This window comes from Gopherus evgoodei, unplaced genomic scaffold, assembly GCF_007399415.2.
Source record: "Gopherus evgoodei ecotype Sinaloan lineage unplaced genomic scaffold, rGopEvg1_v1.p scaffold_41_arrow_ctg1, whole genome shotgun sequence".
Lineage (NCBI taxonomy): Eukaryota > Metazoa > Chordata > Testudines > Testudinidae > Gopherus > Gopherus evgoodei.
The window spans coordinates 1,595,234-1,620,301 of record NW_022060062.1 but is presented as its reverse complement, the minus strand read 5'-3'; the positions used below and the strand labels follow the sequence as shown (position 1 = coordinate 1,620,301).

General features: G+C 41.9%; 1 protein-coding gene across 1 annotated transcript in view; it reads left to right on the top strand.

Moving 5' to 3' along the window:
- LOC115642546 (E3 ubiquitin-protein ligase Mdm2-like) overlaps nt 1–19,247 on the top strand; it is a 30,177-nt gene extending 10,930 nt beyond the window's left edge. The window contains 9 exon segments of the mRNA XM_030546170.1: nt 2,076–2,150; nt 2,602–2,735; nt 3,910–3,959; nt 5,384–5,451; nt 5,591–5,684; nt 16,254–16,410; nt 17,222–17,381; nt 18,383–18,460; nt 18,678–19,247. Of these exon segments, the coding sequence (XP_030402030.1) occupies nt 2,076–2,150; nt 2,602–2,735; nt 3,910–3,959; nt 5,384–5,451; nt 5,591–5,684; nt 16,254–16,410; nt 17,222–17,381; nt 18,383–18,460; nt 18,678–19,247 (1,386 nt within the window).
- The last annotated feature ends 5,821 nt before the right edge of the window (nt 19,248–25,068 follow it).

The window sequence follows — 25,068 nt, the reverse complement described above, 5'->3', positions numbered from 1 at the left end:
AACTGGCCTCTTATTTCTACCTTTTGTTTACTGTATTTTAATACTGATCTAGTAGAGGACCTTCCATCTTATTCCAGGACTGCTTAGTTTGCTTAAGAACCTTTTGGTGAGAGACCTTGTTAAAGACCTTCTGAAAGTCCAGGTATATCTACGGGATCACCCTTGTCCTCATATTTGTTGACACCTTAAAATAATTTGACTAGATTGGATTCTGCATGATTTCCCTTTACAAAAGCCATTGACTATTCCTTAACATATCGTGTTCCTATATAGCAGAGGTAGTCAATAGGCGAATCAGGGGCCAAATCCAGACTGCCAGATGCTTTCAGTTGGACCCCAAAATCTTATTTACTTGTAATTATTGTTACTGCACTGTATTTTATTATTTTCTCTGGAGTCTGAACTTTGCCTACATCATGACCAAGATATTTGGACCTTGATAAAAAATAATTGACTACCATTGACCTATGGTAAAGAACACAATTGTCAGACACACAGTTTCAGCCAGTTTGCCTGATTGTGATATTAGACTTACCAGCCTGTAATTTCCAGTATTGCTTTGAGGCCTTTTTTTTTAAAATCGGTATTATGTTAGCTACTTGCCAGACATCTAATGCAGAGGCTAATTTAAACAATAGGTTGTATACCACAGTCATTACCATGCAGTTTCATGTTTGAATTCCTTTAGAACTCTTGGGTGAATACCAGTCTGGTCCTGGTGACTTACTACGCTTAAATTTATCAGTTTGTTCCAAAACCATCTTTACTGACACCTCAATCTGCTTCCTCAGATTTGTTACCTACAAAGAATGGCTGATGTATGGGAATCTCCCCCGTATTCTCTGCAGGGAGGACTGATGCTGTGGCTTTGTTTTCATTGAGTGCTTCTTTAGCACCTCGATCTCTAGTGCCCCACTGATTCTTTGGCAGACTTCCTGCTTCTGATGTGCTTTAAAAAATTTGCTGTTAGTTTTTGTGTTATACTAGTTGCTCTTCAAATTCTTTTTGGGCTCCCTAATTATACTCTGACACTTGATTTGATGGAGTTTGTTCCTTTCTGTTATATATCCATCTGTTGTATTTCAGTGATATGTTTGTATTACTGGGCTGAGCCAGTAATTAGGTTGCCTAACACTTTCCATATAAAAAATTATTGTGGCCCTTTGTTTTTAGAAGCTCTAGCTGCTTCATGGGTTGCATGAAATCTTTGAAATACGGCAGGAGGAAAGTCCTTGGGCTGAAGAGCTGCCCGGTTTGTCCCATGACATTCAGTTCAGGTTTTGCTGAGAGATGCCTTTTTGAAAAAAGCCATTTCCCTTCTCTCACCTGTTCATTGCACTCTATATTGGGAATGCTGAAGAACTGTTAGAGCTGTTGCACAAGAAGAAGTGGGGAGAGAGAGATGGGCTTATGCCCAAACCCTGCAAATAGTTCTAATGAGCCAGCTGATTCACTTTGAGGGCTCCATGTGGGGTAAGAGCTGCCACACCGCCTGGTGGTACAAGAGAGGTAGGCTGGGTCCCCCCTTGGGATAACAGCCTTCTACTTACCAGGTAATGTGGTAAGTCTTGTAGTTCAAAGGGGAGCAGTCTGAAAGTTCAGGGTTCACACCCAAGTATTGATGTATGATTTGGGTGAGGGAGGATCGTTATAGTTGCGTGTAATAAGATTGGTTTATCTTTTTTCTTAAAAAGAAAAACCTAGGAAATTATCTAAGCATGTAAACAAATCTTATTTAGGTTGCAAAGACTGTCGTTGCCTGTGCAACCTTACTTTAGCCTCCACGTGCATATGTATTTTGGCACAGTCTTAAATTATGTGACGACACACAGATTTTCACAGGGCCCCTGTTTCATTTCATGTGAATGGTAAATGCATTGAGTGAATGACAAAATTATGGTTGCAGGGGGAACCAAAAATCTACCATATCCTAACTTTGAGGTGCTTGACTTTTCAATGTAAATAACATAGTTTTTGTGGGTGTAATACTCAAGTAATCTATGGTGCTTTGGACTCTTTGGGAAGGACATGCACTGTAAAAATGAAATATGTTATTTGCTTTTTTTTTCTTTCAGTTTAAACCGAAGCCACTATTCTTGAAGTTGTTAAAATTTGCTGGTGCCCCAAAAGACACTTTAACATTGATGGAGGTAAATTATCGGAATTTCTCATTTGGAATGATTGAAAGCAATAAATATAAGTTTCACTCTTACAAGTTTATCATACTTATTAGTTGCCCCATAATGAAAGAAAAATAATATGGTGTACTGGGTAGGGCATCGGTATGGAAGCTCGGTGGTGGTTCTGTTCCTGGCTTTGTTACAGTCTTGCTTTGTGACCTTGGTCAAGTTACTTAACATCTATACCACCATTTCTCTGTTTGTAAAATGGAGTACCGTATATAGCTTTGAGAACTACAGATGAAACCTGCTATGTAAACTAGCATTTATTTATAACGCTGTTAATATTAATATGGAGTTGCAGGTGATGATTGAAAGGAGAATAGACTTTTTAGGGGGGTTGAAATAGGTTGTTTTATATTGGTTTTATACTTTAAAGTTCTAAATATATTTAATATTCCAAACTTGACTTGCATTGTAGGTAATACTCTATCTTGGCCGATATATTATATTTAAACAATTATATGATGAAAAACAGCAGGATATTGTCCACTGTGCAGATGATCCTCTTGGAGATCTATTTGGGGAATCAAGCTTTTCGGTAAAAGAACCCAGGTAACATTTCATATTTTTTGTGCGAGAGATCCAGGTAAACTTATGTAATACACTGAACATATGTTTTGGTTTGCAATTTGTTGCATATTTTATTTGATGCAGTCTTGATAGATGGAATTGTCAAAGATGTACGCCCCCTGCCCAGGTATCTGGTTTTTGAGAGGGAGGCCTGATTCAGCCCACACTGATATCTATAAGTGCCAGAGCTCAGAAGCTACACAAACTTCTCAGGTTCAGTAACCTTGGGGGCTTCTGTCTACTTTGAAGAGAGATACTTTCCTGCACCCCTTGAGGTAACAGCAATGTAATTTAGACATTATACAAGCACTTAAGCCTGTTCTCTTTCCATTATGAACTCCTTATGCATGGGAGACTAAGCCCAAGTAAAGGGGGTTGCATACTCTCTTTTGTTTTTCTCCTGGCAGCTACACAACTCATCTGTGCAAAGTGACAGTGGTTGAAGATTTCCCTTTGCAGCAGGCTAAACTTTCTTCTGAAATAGGTTTTATTGCTGCAAAGCCAGTATGCATGACCTGGATCTTGCCACTGCCCTGAAAGTTGAAGATATTTTTCTCTGAATTAAACCCTGAAATAATGCTGTACAAATTCCATTAAAAATGCTTTGACTCATGATTAGAGATGGTCCAACTGCTGGCTAAGTGAGAAATGGCTTTTTGACAAAATTGAAAGGTTCAGAAGAAAATTTTTGATCTTGTTGAAACTTTTCATTTTTTGAAAAAAATTCAAAATTGAATTTTTCCCAACTTTTTAGGAAAAAAGCATTTAAAGTTTCTTCAGTTTGTTTTTGTGGGGCGGAGGGGGAACACTTTCACTTTTTATACTCTTTTCTCCTTTTTACACTGGGGTGGTGAAAGAGAAGTGGAAAGTTTAAAAAAGCAAAACCCAAGTGTTGGTCATATTTTCCCCACCAGAATAAAATGAAAACATCCGAAAATGCTGTGAAATTTTTGAGCAAACCAGAAACATTTTAATTTCTTTTGGCTTTTTCTTAAAATGCACTTAGATCTTTTCCTGTCAGCTCTGATCATGACCCCACAAAATAATCAGTGTTTTCAGCTTGGTCTTTCTCTCTTCTAGTTTGGCTAAACTTACCACAGCAAATAGGAACTTCTAATTTATAATGTATGAAATGTCTGTTTTGTCTCCTTTCAAGGAAAATATACTCAGTGGTTTTCAGAAACTTGATAGCAGTCAGTCAACAAGGTAAATTAGTGTTGAAAGAACCCCCCTTTTTTGAGGGGGAGGGTCTTTATTAATGCAAAAGTTCTGAAAGCTGTATTCACTTACTTTATAGGCAATATTCAGTTAACTTGAATCATTGATAGAGGTTGTAGTTATTGTCCCTTTTCATAGCATTGTTGGAGGTGAATTGCATCTTTTACAAATAAATTGTTTTAAGATTATGGGTCTAGCGCAGCAAATGGGCTTGAACTTGTTCTCAGTAAAGTCAATGGCCAAACTTTCATTGGATTCAGTGGAAACAGGTTAAGGCATTCTGTGCAGACTTTGAGGCTGCTTTCTTTACATACTCAACTCATACTAAGAAACAGATTTAAAAACCAAAATATTCGAATATTGGTTCATCCTTAACTACCTGGTCTAGTTTGAGTTAACATTTCTCTTGTAATACTTGACATGATAAACAATAAAAGAAGCAGGGAAAATTTTTGTTATGAGTTTATTAAATACATATATAATTTCATAAAATAGACTATGGTCTATTTACATCTGCAAGAGAAGGATGGATAATAGAGCTATGATGTAACTTACATTTAAGAAATGAGTGAAATGAAAGTTAAATATGGGGGTGATTTTTTTTTAAAAAGGCTCTTAAAACTACATTTATACTTGTAATCTGCTTGATTTTTCTAAAGTCTGGAGCACCTAACATCTCCACTGGCTTGAGTGGGTGCAGTTGGGTGCTCAGTACTCGAAAATCAGGCAAATGCCTATGTATAGACTTTTGGGCTTAACATTAGGCTCCTATTTTTGCAAATCTTGGCCAGAATAGAAAAGTGGAAGGATCTAAGATCAAATCTGCTCAAATAAAGAGGGTATGTGCTTACTAGACTTTGTTCTAAATGGACACCTTTTGTTGTGAAAATAACTAGTTGTATTGTGTAGGTCAGGATCTGGTCTGAGAATGTAGTGTAGCTCAGGGTCCATTCTGTCTGTGTAGTTAGAACAATTATTTCTGTGTCTTAATAATACACTAGTGATTGTAAATATCTCTTGCAGAGCTTGATATCTGCTTTTGCAACCAGTGGATCTTGTATATGTTCCCTTGTAAGTGTTCCCTTGTAAATAGTGGTGTATCATCATGTTGCTATCTAGCTAAAAAGTGTGTTTTATTTATAAGAATATTTTCTCCCAACATTCTTTCATCTGTGAAAAATCCCCAAACACAGTTACGTTTCTTTTTTCTTATAATTGTGTATGTAATGTTCCAAAGAAAACCTTGAACATTTCTTCAGAGTATGAAGTGATTTTGTAAATGTTAAGTATCCTCTGAATTAAAGTTTAAAACAATATGTACAAATTATTTGCAGTATATTTTTCACTGCAATCTTTTGAGCCAGCTGGGATTTCCTTTCTGACGCATTGCTTTATGTATTTTTCTTTTTCAGTGTGTATGGAAGTAATCCCATATCAGAGTGAGACCTGGCGCCAAATTGAACAAGGCAATGTTCCAAAGGTGATCTAACATACCCATTTTTTCAAGTTTCACAACTTGATTTGCTTTACCATTGAGATTTGGATGCAGTTGAAAGATGAAAATAAATTTCGTCCTATCCACATTAATACTCTGCTTACTTAGTGTTTTTGTTAAACAGGAATCCATGCAAGAGTTAGCTGACGAGGAGCAGACATCCCCAGATTTGGCTGCTAAACCAACTGCCTCTTCTAGGAGGGCGCTCAGTGAATCCGGTATTTGCACATTTATAATGCAGGATTTTCAACATGTGATACGTACGCCTAGAGCAAACTTCCATGTCACTCATCAGAGGGGTAGCCGTGTTAGTCTGGATCAGTAAAAGGAGCAAAGAATCCTGTGGCACCTTATAGACTAACAGACGTTTTGGAGCATGAGCTTTCATGGATGAATACTCACTTCGTCAGATGCATGTCACCCACGAAAGCTCATGCTCCAAAACGTCTGTTAGTCTATAAGGTGCCACAGGATTCTTTGCTGCTTTTACAGATCCAGACTAACACGGCTACCCCTCTGATGAGTGACATGCAAGTTTGCTCTAGAATACTCAAGGAGTTAATAGAAGAAGTAGCTAAGCCTCTAGCTATTATCTTTGGGAAATCATGGGAGATGGGGGAGATTCCAGAAGACTGGAAGGGGGCAAATATAGTGCCCATCTATAAAAAGGGAAATAAAAACAACCCAGGAAACTACAGACCAGTTAGTTTAACTTCTGTGCCAGGGAAGATAATGGAGCAGGTAATTAAAGAAATCATCTGCAAACACTTGGAAGGTGGTAAGGTGATAGGGAATAGCCAGCATAGGTTTGTAAAGAACAAATCGTGTCAAACTAATCTGATAGCGTTCTTTGATAGGATAACGAGCCTTGTGGATAAGGGAGAAGCGGTGGATGTGATATACCTAGACTTTAGTAAGGCATTTGATACGGTCTCGCATGATATTCTTATAGATAAACTAGGAAAGTACAATTTAGATGGGGCTACTATAAGGTGGGTGCATAACTGGCTGGATAACCGTACTCAGAGAGTAGTTGTTAATGGCTCCCAATCCTGCTGGAAAGGTATAACAAGTGGGGTTCCGCGGGGTCTGTTTTGGGACCGGTTCTGTTCAATATCTTCATCAACGATTTAGATGTTGGCATAGAAAGTACGCTTATTAAGTTTGCGAACGATACCAAACTAAGAGGGATTGCAACTGCTTTGGAGGACAGGGTCAAAATTCAAAATGATCTGGACAAATTGGAGAAATGGTCTGAGGTAAACAGGATGAAGTTCAATAAAGATAAATGCAAAGTGCTCCACTTAGGAAGGAACAATCAGTTTCACACATACAGAATGGGAAGAGACTGTCTAGGAAGGAGTATGGTAGAAAGGCATCTAGGGGTCATAGTAGACCACAAGCTTAATATGAGTCGACAGTGTGATACTGTTGCAAAAAAAGCAAATGTGATTCTGGGATGCATTAACAGGTGTGTTGTAAACAAGACACGAGAAGTCATTCTTCCGCTTTACTCTGCGCTGGTCAGGCCTCAGCTGGAGTATTGTGTCCAGTTCTGGGCACTGCATTTCAAGAAAGATGTGGAGAAATTGGAGAGGGTCCAGAGAAGAGCAACAAGAATGATTAAAGGTCTTGAGAACATGACCTATGAAGGAAGGCTGAAGGAATTGAGTTTGTTTAGTTTGGAAAAGAGAAGACTGAGAGGGGACATGATAGCAGTTTTCAGGTATCTAAAAGGGTGTCATCAGGAGGAGGGAGAAAACTTGTTCACCTTAGCTTCCAATGATAGAACAAGAAGCAATGGGCTTAAACTGCAGCAAGGGAGATTTAGGTTGGACATTAGGAAAAAGTTCCTAACTGTCAGAGTAGTTAAACACTGGAATAGATTGCCTAGGGAAGTTGTGGAATCTCCATCTCTGGAGATATCTAAGAGTAGGTTAGATAAATGTCTATTAGGGATGGTCTAGACAATATTTGGTCCTGCCATGAGGGCAGTGGACTGGACTCGATGACCTCTCGAAGTCTCTTCCAGTCCTGAAGTCTATAAGGTGCCACAGGATTCTTTGCTGCTTTTGCATGTCACTGGCTCATGTCATTTTTTTGGGGAGGAGTCCACATTTTCATGGTTTTCGCCATTGTGAAAGGTACCACATTAACAGCCCTGGAGAAAGAGCAGCTCTGCTAATCCATAGAATAGATACAATGTGGGTGTGTTCGAGCACTTCGTTGCTCGCGGTACAAATTCTCTGAAGACCACTCTTTCACACACCAGTGCCCTTTTATTTCCCAGTCTTTTCCCACCACCATGTATATACAATGCAATACCAATCAGGTAGCCCCTGAGGGAACAGCTTGCTCTTACAGCAGCTGGGAGCAACAGTTCCTCACTTTCCTGTTCCTCCCTCCTACTTCCTTCCTGCCAGCTTTAGAGGCCTTCCTTTCAGCAGGCTCACAGGTGATTGCTCTCAGGCCGTTTAATGAGCCACACTCCGCCAGCTCCAGCCAGTTCCCCTTGATAGGAGCTATGCTAGCCGGTTGTGAGCTAACAGGGGCGGGTTCAGTGCCTCTTAAGCCAGCACCCTGTTACACAAGGTAATAGCAATATAGACTTCCCCACATGTTTATACATCTCCTAGCACAGCAGTTTTCAATCTTTTTTTCATTTGTGGATCCCTACACATTTTTGACTGCACGTACAGATCCCTCTGGAAATCTTTGACATAGTTTGCTTACCCCTAGGGGTCTGTGGACCACAGGTTGAAAACCACTGTCCTAGCACACTGAGACTCTGGTGAGCGACCAAGGCTTCTAGGTGCTATGATAATACATGTAATAACCTCACCAGCATGGGTCAGTCCTGATCTGCAAGGACTACTAGTCAGGTGATATGATAACTCAGTCTCCATGCCTGTTCAATCCTCTGCCTTTATACTGATGTCACCAACAAGGGTATCAGCGGTGTTTTCTTTGTGATGTGGACATCTTTTCACACCCAGCCCTGAGACTATCAAACTAATGTCCGGTAACTCTTCAGACAGCCCCCAGATGATAACTTTTGGCAGGGAAAGCAGGGGGCAATAGTAGTCTTGGCACATCGGGTAGCAGCTCCCAAAGGGGTTTCTGTGATCCAACCCGTCACAGTGGCCCTGGCTGCTGACTGCCAGGAGATTGCCGCTGTCTCCACTTCTAGATTGAGTAATGTGGCTTATGCCAATGAAATGAGAGTTTTGGTAGATAAGGGGGTGCGGGGGAAAGGCACTGGAAACTTTGAAGGGATGTGTGATGTAGTTACTCAGGAACAATTCCTGAATATGTGCAGTGATGATGTAAAACAGTATTGTGGGCCAAAAATGTGGATGCAGTGGGTGAATTAGCTGGGCTTCCAGACTCTTATGAGCAAGCACAAGCTGCAGTCAGACATAAAGCACTGGCAGAGGGGTCCAGGGTTGTGGGGAAGCAGAATCACCGTTTTGCCCCTGGGAAGGAGGAGGCTGGGCGGTCACCTCCCCATTCCCCTGGTACTGGTCCCAAATTTCCTGTGTGAGCAGAGGAGGCCAAGAGGTGCTAGCATTGTAAGTCCACTGAGCACCTGAGGACTAAGTGTCCCGTGCTGAGTGGGAACAAGGAGCAAGTAACACATGAAGCTGCTGCTTCTCAGAGCCCAGCTGCTGCCTCTCTCCACACAGGATTTGTAAAGCTTGCTTCCACACAACCAGGCAATGAGCATATGCACGCTGTTAAATTGAATGATGAAGTGTTTCTGGGATTGAGGGACATGGGTGCTGAGATTCCCGTGATCAGGAGGGACCTGATCCAGGAGAAGGATTCGTTGCCAGGTAAAATGGCAGAATTAGAGCTGGTTGGGGGTTACAAAGTCCTTGCATCTTTAGCTAACGTACACACGCAAACTGGGGATTTGCAGGCTGAACTGCCTGTTGCAACGGTGGCACACAATTTTGCACCGTTTCTACTTGGGAATGATTTCTTCAGTGTGGCAGAATCTGTCCCAGGCTTGGTTAGCAGGGAGCAGGAATCTTGTGCTAACAGCCCCTGGGTGTGGGGGGGTGTTGAAGTCACAGGGACTGCTGGGGGAATAGGAGGGTGTCTCTTAGGTTCCTATGCAGCAGTAAAGGATGCAGCTTTGGGGGCAAGAATGGTTATGGCCAGTTCCTGCAGCCCAAGGGCTCCAGGCAAGTTCCAGAGGGAGGGGCTGGACAAAGCCAGCTCCTGTCCCATAGTCATCTCCCCCGGAGGAGGGGGATGTATCACCTTGTAACAGAGGGGCCATTCTGGATGCTGACTGCCAGGAAGTTGCAGGTCAGCAGCGGGCAGGGCATGCCCTGGGGTGCACAGAGACATATGTCCCAAAGGTGGAAGTTGGGGTCCTGGTGACCACTGCGGTGGGAACAGACCCCAAGAACTCTGTAGCTGGGTGCCAGCCGAACCCGAGTGAAAGGGGGAGGGGGATTTTGCTGGCCAGTGAAAGGTCTCCCATGGCTGGTAGCTGTGAACCCACAGCTGGAGCAGGGTCACCTGTCCTTTTGGAGGACACAGGGGTGTCTGACCCAAACGGGAGCCCAGAGGGAAACGGGGGGCAGAGAGTCGCCCACCTTTTGTAGGGAGGGACTTTCCCAGAAGGAGGATGAAAAGTCTGCATTTCAAATGACAGCCCCCTCTCCTGTGGATCAGGCTTTAAGGGAAACGGGGGTTCAGGTCTCCTAGGGTGGGGAGGTCCATCCAGCTGATCTGTTGGGAACAGGAATTGGGGTGCCCAAAGGGGTCCAGAGCACCCCATTGAAAGGTGTTGTTCTTGCTACACTTGTGAGGGGCTGAGAACAGGCGTGGCTGCAATGCACCCTTTCCTGGCCAACGCCCCAAACACAGGCCTGAATTAGAATCCTTCCCAAAGAGGCAGAAGAATCTGCATCAGAGTGTGTACCAGAGGGCACAGAGAACTGGGAAAATGCAACAGACGCTAAACAAATCATATTGAGTGAACGAAGCCTGTCCAGCGTAGATTTGCTGTTAACCCTGTGTCTTTTGCTAATTCACCTATGAGATAAAACAAAGGAATTCATACTTCATAAGGCCTTTTACGATGTGGGACGTACCTGATTTGTGGAAGAAACTGTTGTACATGCTAGGGATGGTGACAAGACAGCCCCACAAGCATGATCCTTTTCAGCCTATATCTGTAAACAGACTGGAAGCTTGGCACAGCAGCAAAAGCACAACAGGCCCATGTTGCTGTGTAGAAGAGGAAACTGAGGCACACCGCCTCATGGCATTGGTGTCTAAATACCAAGACACCTACACTTTAACAGATACTACTGTCTGCATTCTGTTAGCAATATTACACCCCGATCTGTTTTCAGGCCTCTGGGGACCAGGAACCCCAAAACTAGCTAGAACCCCTAGGAATGACATCGTATGGATTCAAGGTACTGAAAAGGAGTGTGACCAAAGGCAAACAGGAATTTTACAGGTATTCCCTTCACCATGGACAGCGTCCAAGTCTCTGGCAATAAACTCGGGGAGGGTGTGACGGTACCTCCCGTGAGGCTTTATGGGAATATGACATAACTGGAATATATCTTGTGCTGCCTGTGCCATGTAATATATCTCTGTAAAGGTTATAGTCTGCTATATCTAGTCATCCTATTTGTACATACATATCATTCTATACTTGAGGTTAAGAATATTGGCTGTATACGTGCTAGATTTCTAAGTAAGCTTTGTGAGGCATTTGGTCAGCTCCTTTCGGAAGGAATTCACAAGGTTAAGTACCCGATCAGGAAGCACTCGGGGAACAGTGCATCTTGTAATGCTCCAGTCCACATAAGAAGTCTTCCTGGAGCCATACAGGATACCATGTGGACAATGGCTTCTGCCTGTAGAAACTGTAGACTGAGTCATGCATGGACATGTGACTGGCCCAGGTGACTCCAGAACTCCATCTTGGAGCTGGACTTTGCGTAGGAGAGAGGAGGGGGTCTCCACCCACAAGAGAAAGTCTATTTAAGTCCGTGGGAGACCCCACCACCTCCCAGGATACTTGGAAGAAACTGGAACAAGGGCTAGGGAGCATTCTGGAACCAGTGAGGATCTTATCTGTATTCAGCGGCAAAGAGTTCTGTGGCACCTGATAGACTAACAAACGAATTGGAGCGTGGGCTTTTGTGGGTGAATACCCACTTCGTCAGATGCTCGAAAGCTCATGCTCCAGCCCATTTGTTAGTCTATAAGGTGCCACAGAAATCTTTGTCGCTTTTACAGATCCAAACTAACACGGCTACCCCTCTGATATCTGTATTCAGTTTGATTAGACATAGGTTTGCCCATTTTATTTTGTTTTGCTTGGTGACTTACTTTGTTCTGTCTGTTACTACTTAAATCATACTTTTAGTATTTAATAAAATCACTTTTTTACTTATTAATTAACCCAGAGTATGTATTAATACTGGGGGAGCAAACAGCTGTGCCTATCGCTCTACCAGTGTTATAGAGGGAGAACAGTTGGTGAGTTTACCCTGTATAAGCTTCATACAGAGTAAAACAGATTTATTTGGGTTTAGACCCCATTGGGAGCTGGGCATCTGAGTGTTAAAGGCAAGCACACTTCTGTGAGCTGCTTTCAGGTCAATCTGCAGCTTTGGGGCAAGTAATTCAGACCCTGAGTCTGTGTTGGAGCAGACAGGAGTGTCTGGCTCAGCAAGACAGGGTGCTGGGGCCCCGAGCTGGCGAGAAAGGCAGGTATAGAAGTGCTTTTGGCACATAGAGTGGCAGCTCCCAAGAGGGTTTCTGTGATCCAACCCGTCACACTATGATTTTATATTGTGTTTTCCTGTGTTCAGTAATATTTTGTTCAGTTGCTTGATCTATGTAAGGTATTTTTGATACGCTTAAAGAACAGAAGTACATGTGGCACCTTAGAGATTAACAAATTGATTTGAGAATAAGCTTTCGTGGGCTAAAACCCACTTCATCAGCGGCTACTCTGAAGTCTGATATGCTTATATTTGTATTATTTAGGCTGCAGTCATCCTAGCCTATCGTAAAACTGTACTGCATTTCTAAGCCATTCACACTACATTCAAAGAACTCTTTAATGTTGTCATAAACAGATAGCTAAGGGTTAATGTCTCTTTCACCTGGAAAGGGGTAATAAACAACACCTGACCAGAGGACCAATCAGGAAACAAGACTTTTTCAAATCTGGGTGGAGGGAAGTTTTGGGTGTGAGTCTTTTGTTCTTGGTTTGTTCTCTCTCTCGGCTCTGAGAGTGACCACAGGAATCTCCAGGCTTTCTAATCTTCTATTTCCAAGTTGTAAGTACAAGGATAGTAAGACAATAGGTTTATATTGGGTTTTTTTTGTATTTACATGTGTGTAGTTGCTGGAGTGTATTCTTTTTGGATAAGGGTGTTTATTCATTTTTCTTTTAAGCAATTGACCCTGTATATTGCCACCTTGATACAGAGACCCTTTTATGTCCTTTTTCATTCTTTTTATATAAAGCTTTCTTTTTAAGACCTGTTTGAGTGTTTTTCACGGGTTAAGGCTAAGAAACGAAGGGAGGGGGAAAATCTCTTTGTGTTTTAGATTTACTAATCCTGACTTTGCATACCCTCTGGGTGAGGGGGGAGAGAGATTAGATCTCTCGATACTTGTGTTTCAAGGACTTGAAGCAGGGAGTATCCTAGGGTCCCCAGGGTGGGGAAATCTGGGAGGAGGTAAAGAGGGTGGAATCCCTTTGTTTAGTCTCACGGAGCTTGAATCTGTATATCTCTCCAGGAACCCAGGGAGGGAGCACCTGGAGGGGAGGAGGGGGAAGGGAAATGGTTTATTCCCCTTTGTTGTGAGACTCAAAGAATCTGAGTCTTGGGGTCCCCCAGGGAAGGTTTTGGGGAGACCAGAGTGAGCCAGGCGCTGGAATCTTCTGTCTGGTGGCAGCGATATCAGATCTAAGCTGGTAATTAAGCTTTGGAGGTCTCATGCTAGCTTCTCATGTTCTGAACTCTAAGGTTCAGATCTGAGTAGGAGAGTTAGGACAAATGTTGTAACTCAAACTGGTGAAAGGATGAAAATTCACAGAGTAACCAGGTGTTCTGTTGTGCCTGCTTATTGCCAGCTTAATTATTAACTCGGGTTTGCATCCATGTGTCAGTTTATTACAGCCTTAAAATTCTTTTAATATCGTGTTTTTATGTACAGTGTTTTTTTAGTTTGTTGGAAATCTTCTGTCACTGAGTCACCAGGGCGATGCTCTGGAACTGCTGCCTATGAAACCAGTTAGGACTCTGGTGAAGTCTCCTCTCTCTGAGCTTCCACCTCCCTGGGTCTGACCTTGGAGCATTCAGCATATGCCCCTCCGTGTGCCTCCCACAGCGAGTCTGCCTCTTGGGATCCTGGGGATGGCAGAGGGTCCTGCACCCCCACTTCGCAGTCAGATGTGACTCTTAGCCAGCCAGTAAAACAGAAGTATATTTGATGACAGGAACACGGTCTAAAACAGAGCTTGTAGGTACAGAGGACAGGACCCCTCAGTCGGGTCCATTCTGAGGGGCAGTGAGTCAGACACCCACGTCTGCACTCAGTCCTCGTCCCCAGCCAGCTCCAAATGGAGAAACCCTCCAGCCTCCTCCTCCTCTGGGCTTTTTCCTTTCCCGGAACAGGAGGTCACCTGATTCCTTTGTTCTCCAACATCTTTAGCTATCTCATTGCAGGGGGAAAGGGCCCCAGTCATTAGTTGACTGGGGCCCTTCCCCCCTGCAATGAGATAGCTAAAGGAGACAGAGTTTTGGCCATTTGTGTGCACTGGCCCTTTGCTCTGCAACAATTACACCCCCTTATCCCACCACCTAGAGACTTAAGAAATGCATTGGGGAAACTGAGGACCCCCTCAGTATTCAGAGGGAACATTAAGAACAGTTCCACTTCATCACATCTTCCCTTGAAGCATTATGCTCATTACATTGGGATTGTAAGACGTCCACTGTGGAAACATTGTTTTAAGCTGTAAATGTTTAGAAACTATGTGTTGGCATGTTATCGGTACCTCATGGAGAGATGACAACTTAATGAGGACAACGATGGACAGGAGCAATGGTTGTGCCTGGGGGCATCTAAGTTTGAAGGTTTGGGTTCTCAGGGTGCAAAAAGAAAAGAGAGAGATTGAGCCAAGAAGCATCAAGGGAAAGTAAGAGGAGTCACAAAGTATGTACAAGTGGTGGTGTTTTTTTTCTTTTAAAATGAAAGTTGCCAGGCTTAGAGGCACTGGGGGGGATTTTTCAAATTTTTGTTTACAGTGCAAAGAAAGGATTGGGCATTAGAGTGAGTTTGGAATAAGACACTGTGACAGACCCAGGCCAGTCTGGTAGAGGGCAAATATACTGGTCACTGGCTGAGTAGTTTTCTGTTCTCTGAGTGACTAGAACAGGGGCTGCATTAGAGTAATCAGGAACCTGCTAGAACCAATTAAGGCAGACAGGCTGACTAGAACACCTGCAGCCAATCAAGGCAGGCTAATCAGGGCACCTGGGTTTAAAAAGGAGCTCACTCCAGTCAGGGAGGGGGAGCCAGAGGAGAGGAAGTGCGTGTGAGGAGCTGGGAGCAAGAGGCACAAGGAGCTGAGAGTGAGAGAATGCACTGCAGAAGGACTAAGGAGTACAAGTGTTTTCAGACACCAGGAGGAAGGTCCTGTGGTGAGGAGAAAGAGGTGTTTGGAGGAGGCCATGGGGAAGTAGCCCAGGGAGTTGTAGCTGTCATGCAGCTGTTACAAGAGGCACTATAGACAGCTGCAATCCACAGAGCCCTGGGCTGGAACGCGGAGTAGAGGGCAGGCCCGGGTTCCCCCCACACCTCCCAACTCCTGATCAGACACAGGAGGAACTGACCCAAACTGTGGGTTCCACCAAAGGGAAAGATCACTGAGGTGAGCAAATCCGCCAATAAGCACGGGACCCACCAAGGTAGAGGAGGAACTTGGTCACAACACCTGTAGGCGACTGCAGCCTCTGCTGAATGGTCACTGAACCAATCTGCCAACCCTGGTAGGGAATTTCACTCCACTGCATTTATTACACACTGACTTGGCACCTGCTTTTTAAGTCTTTGTCAAGTTCTTTTATAATGCCTTTTCTTAATGTTGGTAGAGTTGAATTTTGATACATTTATCCTCAAAATGCTGATTCCCTACTCCCTCCCTGCATGCTACTGGAGTCCAAAATGTCAGAAACATCCAAAAAACAGTATTTTTGAGTTATTCAGCTTAAAACAATGTTTCCACAGTTGACATCTTGAGCATCATGTTTTAGCCTTGAAGGAATTTTTAGTGTGGACTTTTATATGTCCACAAATTGCGATTGTAATAGAAATTCTGATACCAGTAAATATACCGTTGCATGCAAAGCTAAAATAAAATCCTTGATTTCCACAGGTGGCCAGGAGTTCATTCTTATGATTCCTTAATCGTGGTATCTACTGCCTGGGGAAATTACCATTCATCTATCTTAATGATGGGGCAGTCAATGAAAAACAACCTCAGAAATGTCAGTCTTTTGCCCATTTTACACCATTTTCTTTTAGAAATACAGCAAGAATTTGTTTCATTTTCTTTTTAAAATAGGTCAGGTGCCTTTATTCCATTTACCATTTGGAAAAGCCCTAAATAATTATAATGAAGTTCTGAATAAGTAACTCCAGTTTAAACATCTACTAAAATGCATGTAACATTGTACGCTCCATAAAATGCCTTTGGACTAATACACTTTTTCTCTCTGACACAGAAGAAAGTCCTTCAGATGGACAATCTAGTGAAGAAAGACAACGGCATAATTCAGCCAGCATTTCGGTCACATGTGATGAAAGCCTTTCTCAGGGTGTTACAAGTGAGCTATCCCGTGAAGGAAGCGACAGCGGCCACTCACTAGACTCTGCAGGTTCTGTAAGCAAGATGTACTTTTAATTATGTTGAGTTCTCAGACATGCATCTTGGCTATCACATTAATATTTGAAACAAATAATGGTTCTAGTGATGATAGAGAACCCAAATGTTGTATTTTATGTGGCTTGGATCACAAAACTTAAGAAATGGAATTTTCTTAACTCTTCATTATGAATATTCAGATAAGGAAGCAAAACCAATGAATTCTTAGCCCTTGGTACAGTAGAAAAGTTGTGCCTCTGAATTGTGTATGAATATCTGTATTCCCAGCGCGAGTACGTTTAGTGGTTAGAGTAAGTTATTTACACGTGTTTCAGTTTCCAATCTGTAAAATGGGGGTTAATATTTACATGTCTTTGTTAAAGCATTTTGAGATTTGATGAAAGATGCTGTAACTATTATAACATTTCAGTCCACAGAAGTGAAATATTTGTTGTTAAATTCATGCAAAATAGCGTCTGCTTTTTGTATATTTTAAATGTTAGTAAAAGTAAGTTCAAACTTCACTTGTGTTGTATTTCAACATACTAGTTTCGGAGCCAGTTCCAATGTTCTTTACATTCATTTAAAAATATCTGTAAAGGTTTCATAAGTACAATAATATATTTCTAAATTGTGGAACTGCAGCAGAAGTCCCAGCATCTCGATTGGTATGAGGTATTTGGCTGACACATGACTATTATCTCTGGCCAGCAGCCATTTAAACAATGTTTCTCTTTACTGGTATGTTTAAATACACATGTGGCAGGAGGAGACATAAGAATGTATTAATGAAGTGAAATATATTCTCTCCCTTGCCCATTTTATTCTGGATCTTCATGCCAGTTCATGAAGCAAAAACTCTGATGTTTGATTTGACCAGGATTGTGTTTCAGACCAGTTCAGTGTTGAGTATGAAGTTGAGTCCATTTCTTCTGAAGATTATAGCCATAATGAAGAAGGAGGAGAGTTCACAGATGAAGATGATGAGGCATGTATATTTCTTCCCCCCCATCTGAACTGTTATAGCAGAAGCATTTTGTTGGAATGCAATATGAAATATTTCCATAATCATCTTTCATGACTGTATGTGCTGTATGGCAAATATCTACTGCCATTCTTTATACTGAGTTTTGTGAGTTTTATACTGAGGGTAACAACCTTCCTGTATACAGTACTATAACATCCCTCCTGGCCAGAGGCACAGAATCCTTTTACTTGTCAAGGGTTAAGAAGCTCAGGTAACCTGGCTGGCACCTGACCAAAAGGACCAATAAGGGGACAAGATATTTTCATTCTAGGGGAGGAGGCTTTGTCTGTTCTGGGTGCTTGCCAGAGGCAGATGAAGAAAGCAAGTAGTCTAACTCCATTGGAATTAGTAAGTACTAGCCAGGGAATGCATTAGCTTTTGTTTTGCCTTGTGATTTTCTCTGTGCTGAGAGGAAGGTTTATTCCTGGTTTTCTTTTTGTAACTTTAAAGTTTTGCCCGGAGGGAAATCCTCTGTGTTTTGAATCTGGTTGCCCTGTGAGATTAGCTTCCATTCTAATTTTACAGAGGTGCTGCTTTTACCATTTTTCTTTCTAAGAAAGTTCTGTTTTTTTAAGAATCTAATTGGGTTTTTAAGTGTCCTAAAAAACCCAGGTTGGTCTGTGCTCATCTTGTTTGTTTATTCTCAAGCCTCCCCAAGTAAGGGGGTATAGGGCTTGGGGGGATATTTGGGGAGAGGAGGAACTCCAAGTGGTCCTTTCCCTGAGTTTTGTCTAACCACTTGGTGGCCGGCAGCATTTACCTAATCCAAGGTACAAGGGAGAATTTGTGCCTTGGGGAGTTTTTAAGCTAAGCTGGTAGAAATAAGCTTAGGGAGTCTTTCACGTGAGTCCCCACATCTGTACCATAGAGTGGGGAGGGAACCCTGACAGTTGTTTTTTTAATAAATTGTTTAAAATTAAAAAACAAGTAAAAGGAAGTTGAAATACATTTTCTTCCATCAGGTATGTCCAGTGATGATTGATCAGAGTGAAGAGAGTGATGCTGATTCAGTTGATGAAGATCCTGAAATTTCACTGGCCGTGAGTAAATTCTTGGTTCATAAAAAATCACAAGTCTGTGAGATGAAAGACCAAGACCTGTATCATGAATGAATTCAGTGGATATTGACCAATTTTGTTTACAAGTATTGAGTAAATACTTTAGCAATAACATAAAGAAACTATAATCTCCTTTAATTTTTTTCAGTAATAGTAGGAATGAAAATAGTTTCACTTTTTAACTTTGAATACACTAAAGGATTGTTGGAAGTGCACTAAATGCAATGAAATGAACCCTCCCTTTCCACAGCATTCCCCCAAATGCTGTTCTCTTCATGAGCACTGGCTTCCTGATGGACAGAATGACCTATCTGAAAAGCGAAAATTGGAAAGTTCCACACAGCTAGAGCATGAAGAGGGTTTTGATGCTCCCGACTGTAAGAAAGTGAAAGTGAATGAAGATAAAGAACTGAGTGTTGAAGACAGTAAAGATACAGCAGCACGACCTTCTGAATCCAAGGAAAGTGAAGAATACTCTCAGCCATCTACATCTAGGAGTCTCTTTTGTAGCAGCCAAGAGGATTGCAAAGAACCTGAGAAAAAAGAGACAGAAGACACAGAGGATAGTGTGGAATGCAGCCTACCCGCTTCCAGCACAGAGCCCTGTGTCATATGTCTGAGCAGACCTAAAAATGGCTGCATAGTTCATGGCAAGACAGGACATCTTATGTTGTGTTTTACTTGTGCAAGGAAACTGCAGAAGCGGGATAAACCCTGTCCGGTCTGCAGAGAGCCAATTCAGATGATTGTGCTAATTTACTTTAATTAGAAGGAACTTCGGCATAACTGGGGCCACGTCCAGACTAGGAATTAAAATCGATTTTAGATACGCAACTTCAGCTACGAGAATAACGTAGCTGAAGTCGAATTTCTAAAATCGAGGTACTCACCAGTCTGGACGGCGCCGCATCGATGTCCGCGGCTCTCCGTGTCGATTCCGGAACTCCGTTCGGATTGATGGAGTTCCGGAATCGATGTAAGCGCGCTCGGGGATCGATACACCGCGTCCAGACTAGACGCGATATATCGATCCCCGAGCAATCGATTTTAACCCGCCGATGCCGCGGGTTAGTCTGGACGAGGGCTATGCAACAAAGCTTCAGCAGACCTTCCACGCAGGCTTCATTACAAGCTTCCCTAGACTTGTACAGTTAAGAGAGTAAGAAGCTATTTTTGTATGTTTAACTAAAGATGTGTTTGGGGTGTTTTCTTCTTTCTTTTGATGTAGCGAAAAGTTGATCTTAAAAAAATAGCACTGAAATCGATAGTTTTCTTCATTCGGTATTTGGGGGGATATTAAAATACCCAAATTCCTGAAACTTTATTTCCATGTTAGGGGATCTAGCCCATCAAGATTTGCACATCACAAGCAGATCAGTAACGACACTTGTACAACTGGATAGAATATCCCTTTTTAAATACTGAATTTAAAGCTTCTGAAAAGAGAGAGCTCTCAAGTTTCATTCTTGTGAATATCAATTTTCTTTTGCTCAGTAGGAATTCATAGAATTTATGAAGTCAAGCTTCCCATTTTTCTACAAATTCCAGTGTCTGTTCCTTAGTGAAGTCATTGGGGAAAATCAGAACTTCTTAAGAGATCCCTTGGAATAGTCCTATTTTGAAAAAATAAAATAAAATTTTGACTTGGTCATTGCTGAGACTTAGATTTATCTATCAAAGTAGGTAAACTGGGGGAAATATTCCTGAGACTACTTCAGATCACCAGAAGATGTGAAAGTTAGTAAAGAATTAGAGTAATTTTAGACCAAAAGCTGGAATGAGGGAAGAATGAAATTAGGGTAGAGACTAGCCTTTTATTTCAGTAAAACACAAGAATACATTTCAGGTTCAATAAAAATAATTACTATTGATAAGTAGTTGATTTTAATTCAGCTTTGGTAGGAACTGAAGATGTTTGTCATGTATGGTCCTGTGTAAAGATTGAGACCTATTTCATATGATTTGGTAGTCTGTCCTGTTGCTAGTGGATAGGTTACCACATCACATTTCGGCACATTTGACTGGCCCAGCAGAGAGGGCCAAGGACTGAATAGACATAAGGAGTAAAAAAAGAACCCTCTTTAGCTATGAAAACACATCAATGGAGCAGTATTGGGGAAGTTTATACTTCTATTGTACCTGTGTCCAGTATTGTCAGTGTGCCACATTTCAGAAATATTAAATTCACTTAAATAAGACCACAAATACCAAACCCTCAGGGAGCAAAACCAGCACAGTGATGTTTTGCATAATGATTGGTTTTTAGTTCGGTAGGTTTTTTCAATTGAATCTGCAATTCTCTGTTTTGTAAGGCTTTTCTGAATATTGTAGAGTTGTGAGGTGTTAGCTTGGCCAGTTATATATGGAAACCAGACTTTAAAATTTTGACCAAAGTTTTGTATTAATATGACCTTTTTGGAAAAAAATAAAAATCTGTAAAATTAAATATCTTTAAAACTAGTGTGTCCAGTTCCTTGGTAACTCTTTTCAGTAATGAATTTTAAAAAAATCTGACCATACTTGTCCTCTCCACCTACTCACCCCCAAACTAACGATCTCTGTACTTTGCATGTTGCTGAATATCTTATGTGTTTGTGGTGAATTCCAAGAATGCAGTGGAAGTGTGCATTTACATAGAATTTGTTTTAAAAAATCCTGTTAAGTTACTCAGTTGAACAGGTATTTTGAGGATAAAAATGTAAGGTTTTAGATAATTTTGGTGAGAATATTATGCAAAAATGTGGCTTTCTTACATTCTCTTGCAGAATGTAATATTGAGAAAAGAGGTGCAGATTTTCAGGCTTTCTGATTTCAAGGGCAGCATTCCAATGTAGTTTAACCATAAAGAATGGTGAAAACAGGAGCACCGTTCATTTAGTGACTTCAAATAGTACGGCCCAGTGGAAACACAAAACTGTACTATTCTGAGTATATCAGTTGTCATTTTAGCATATGCAGAAAGTGCCTCATGTGGCAAGTGACCAGGATTCATCACTGTCTTCGCTGCAATGAGTCGGCAGCTGACGCTTCCCCGTCAACTCTGCCTGCGACTCACTCCAGTGGAGTACCGGAGTTGACGGGAGAGCGCTCGTCGGTAGATTTATCATATCTAGACTAGATTAAGATAAATTGACCCCATTGGATCGATCGCTGCCTGTCAATCCTGCGAGTAATATAGACAAGCCCTTAGTCACTTGGGGAACAATGCCATGAATGCACTTACAAGAGAGCAACCTGGCTTCCTTCCTCAGAAAGGATTTAGTTCCCTTCTCTCATGTACAGCCTTTTCTAACCAATGCATATTGAAAAGAAGGGCCCAGGTATTTCAATAGAGATGGAGTAACCTATAGAATTTTGGAATAGGCTATAGTGATGGTGGCAGGATTTCTGTAGTGCTGCTTCTGTCACAATTTTTCTATACTGAAATCCCAAGATGAAGTCTGCACCAAACTCAGTTTTCACAAGTCTCTGACCCATATGTTGAGGATCTAGAGTTCATCATGAATTATACTCCAGTTTTTCTAAAACTAGGGAAATTAAAGCCAAACAGGGTTAACAGTGAGCAACCTTCAGTACATCTCCCTGTCTTATTTATAATACACATAAATTATTGGCAAATGTACCTTGATTACTTTATTTTGTGCAGTAATCAATGTAAAACAAAGTTCACGGGCATATTGTATGGTGAGCTCTCTAAAATTCTACTTATTTAATATCAGGTTAGTTTTAACTATTTATTATCACTTGTAAATATTCTTGTATTTTTGGAGACTTGGCAATGTTTGCTAGTTTTTAATTTGAGTGGGAGGGGACGGGGGTGGACACCTGGAGAAACAAGGTGGGTGAGGTAGCAAATGGATATAAACTGGCCATCAGGAAGTTTAGACTTGAAGTTAGACAAAGGTTTCTAACCATTAGAGGAGTGAAGTTCTGGAACAGCCTTCCAAGGGGAGCAGTGGAGGCAAAAGACATATCTGGCTTCAAGACTAAGCCTGATAAGTTTATGGAGGGGATGGTATGGGGGGATAGCCTAATTTTGGCAATTAATTCATCTTTGACTACACAGTGGTCTGTGATGGGATGTTAGATGGGTTGGGATCTGAGTTACTGCAGAGAATTCTTTTCTGAGTGCTGGCTGGTGAGTCTTGTCCACATGCTCAGGGTTTAACTGATTGCCATATTTGGGGTTGGGAAGGAATTTTCCTCCAGGGCAGATTGGCAGAAGCCCTGGGGAGGTTTTGCCTTCCTCTGCAGAGTGGGGCACAGGTCACTTGCTGGAGGATTCTCTGCAGCTTGAGGTCTTCAGACCACAATTTGAGGACTTCAGTGGCTCAGAAACAGGTTTGATACAGGAGTGGGTGGGTGAGATTCTGTGGCCTGCGTTGTGCAGGAGGTCAGACTAGATGATCATAACAGTCTCTTCTGACCTTAAAGTCTGTGATTCTAATCTAAGGGACCATTCATGGTAGAGTGGCCTGTTTAGCACCTCTGCAGTCATAAGACAAAAAGAAGGGGCTAGTGGATTATAGATTGTTGTAATGAACCATAAATCCAGTGTCTTTTCAGGTCAGGAATTTGAGTGTCTACCAGAGTTATGAATTTAAGCTCTCAGGCTCATTTTTTGAAAATGTTGTTTGGGTTTCCTTTGAGGATGAGGTCGGATACGTCCGATATAATGTGATCACTTTGTGGAAAGTGTTCACTCACAGGTGATTGGGTGGTTTTTTAAATCATTTTTGTGTGTGAATTCATTGGAGATCCATAGTTGCATTTTAAAAGAGCAGAGATCTTATGATGATGGAGTAGCGCAGAAGCGCAGGAAGGTTAATAGGAAAGCCATAAGAGTGGAGTTTTCTCTTTCCCCTCAATGAAATTTGCAAGCTAAAACTACAAAAAAGTAGTAAAGAAAAAAGAAGTAGAAGATAAGGTAGCTGGAGAGTTGTCTGAATATTCTAAAGGTGCCATAGTAGAAAAAGTCCTTCAGCAGCTTTTGAATCTCTGGCTGCAGCCAAGGGGTGCAGGATTAGTTCTTTGTGCTGGTCATATTAGAGTTTATTCACCAGAGAGACTAGCTGCATGAGCAGAGGCCCTCAGAGAAATCTATTTTTGGTTCTGGATTCAGTTTGGCTGTGAATAAGGAATGCCACAAAGGTGAATGACTGGATGGGCAACCTCGATCAGTGGCTGTCAATCAAGGGTCTTCGAGCAGGCCAAGTAGGGCAGGCATTAGACACACTGGGGCCCAAGGCAGAAAGATGAAGGCCTGAGCAATTTAGGTCCACGGGGCCCTCTGTGGCATGGGGCCTGGGCGGTTGCCCTCTGTGCTACCCTCTAATGCCAGCTCTGGCTTATCTTTGCAGAAAAACAGTTGTGGAACAGAGAGGCCGTGGAGTTTTTATAGCATGTTGGAGGGAGGGAGCCTCGGAGAGAAAAAGGCTGAGAACCCCTGACCTAGACATGAATTAAATCTTTAAAATGACAGTTTTCAATAATAGTCTTATCCCTTCATAGACTTCACTTCCGTGCATTCAAGGTCTATAGGAGTCAAGCACCATTGGTATAATAATTTGAAATTATTTTAACAGTACAACAAACAAAAGAGGTCCTTGTGCCTCTTCCATACCAATTTCCATGTTATCTGTGTTAACAAGAACATTGATGGAACTGCAGAATCAAAACAATAACATGGAACCCAGGTTCTCCCCGGCACTGGGATTCCAGCAGCAGGTGGGCACGGCGCGCTGCACGGCTGAGCTGCGTGTAGCTGCTGGAAGTAAGAGACCAGTGGGCGTGTGGAGGGATCTCAAACTCAAATCACCACGAGGGCCACCTGAGAACTAGTACATAAGAACATTAGAGTGACCATACTGGGTCAGACCAAAGGTCCATCCAGCCCAGTATCCTGTCTACCAACAGTGGCCAATCCCAGGGGCCCCGAGGGCCTGAACCTAACACGAAATGATCAAGTGATCTCTCTCCTGCCATCCAGCTCCATCCTCTGACAAATAGAGGCTAGGGACACCATTCCTTACCCAGCCTGGCTAATAGCCATTAATGGACTTAATCTCCATGAATGTACCTAGTTCTCTTTTAAACCCTTTTATAGTCCTACCCTTCACAACCTCCTCAGGCAAGGAGTTCCACAAGTTGACTGTGCACTGTGTGAAGAACTTTCTTTTATTTATTTTAAACCTGCTGCCTATTAATTTTATTTGGTGACCCCTAGTTCTTATATTATGGGCATAAGTAAATAACTTTTCTTTATCTACTTTCTCCACATCACTCATGATTTTATATACCTCTATCATATCCCCCTTAGTCTCCTCTTTTCCAAGCTGAAAAATCCTAGCCTCTTTAATCTCTCCTCATATGGGACCCGTTCCAAACCCCTAATCATCTTAATTGCCCTTCTCTGAACCTTTTCTAATGCCAGTATATCTTTTTTGAGATGAGGTGACCACATCTGTACACAGTTTTCAAGATGTGAGTGTACCATCAATTTATATAAGGGCAATAAGATATTCTTCATCTTCTCTATCCCTTTTTCAATTATTCCTAGATCCTGTTTGCTTTTTTGACTGGGGCTGCAC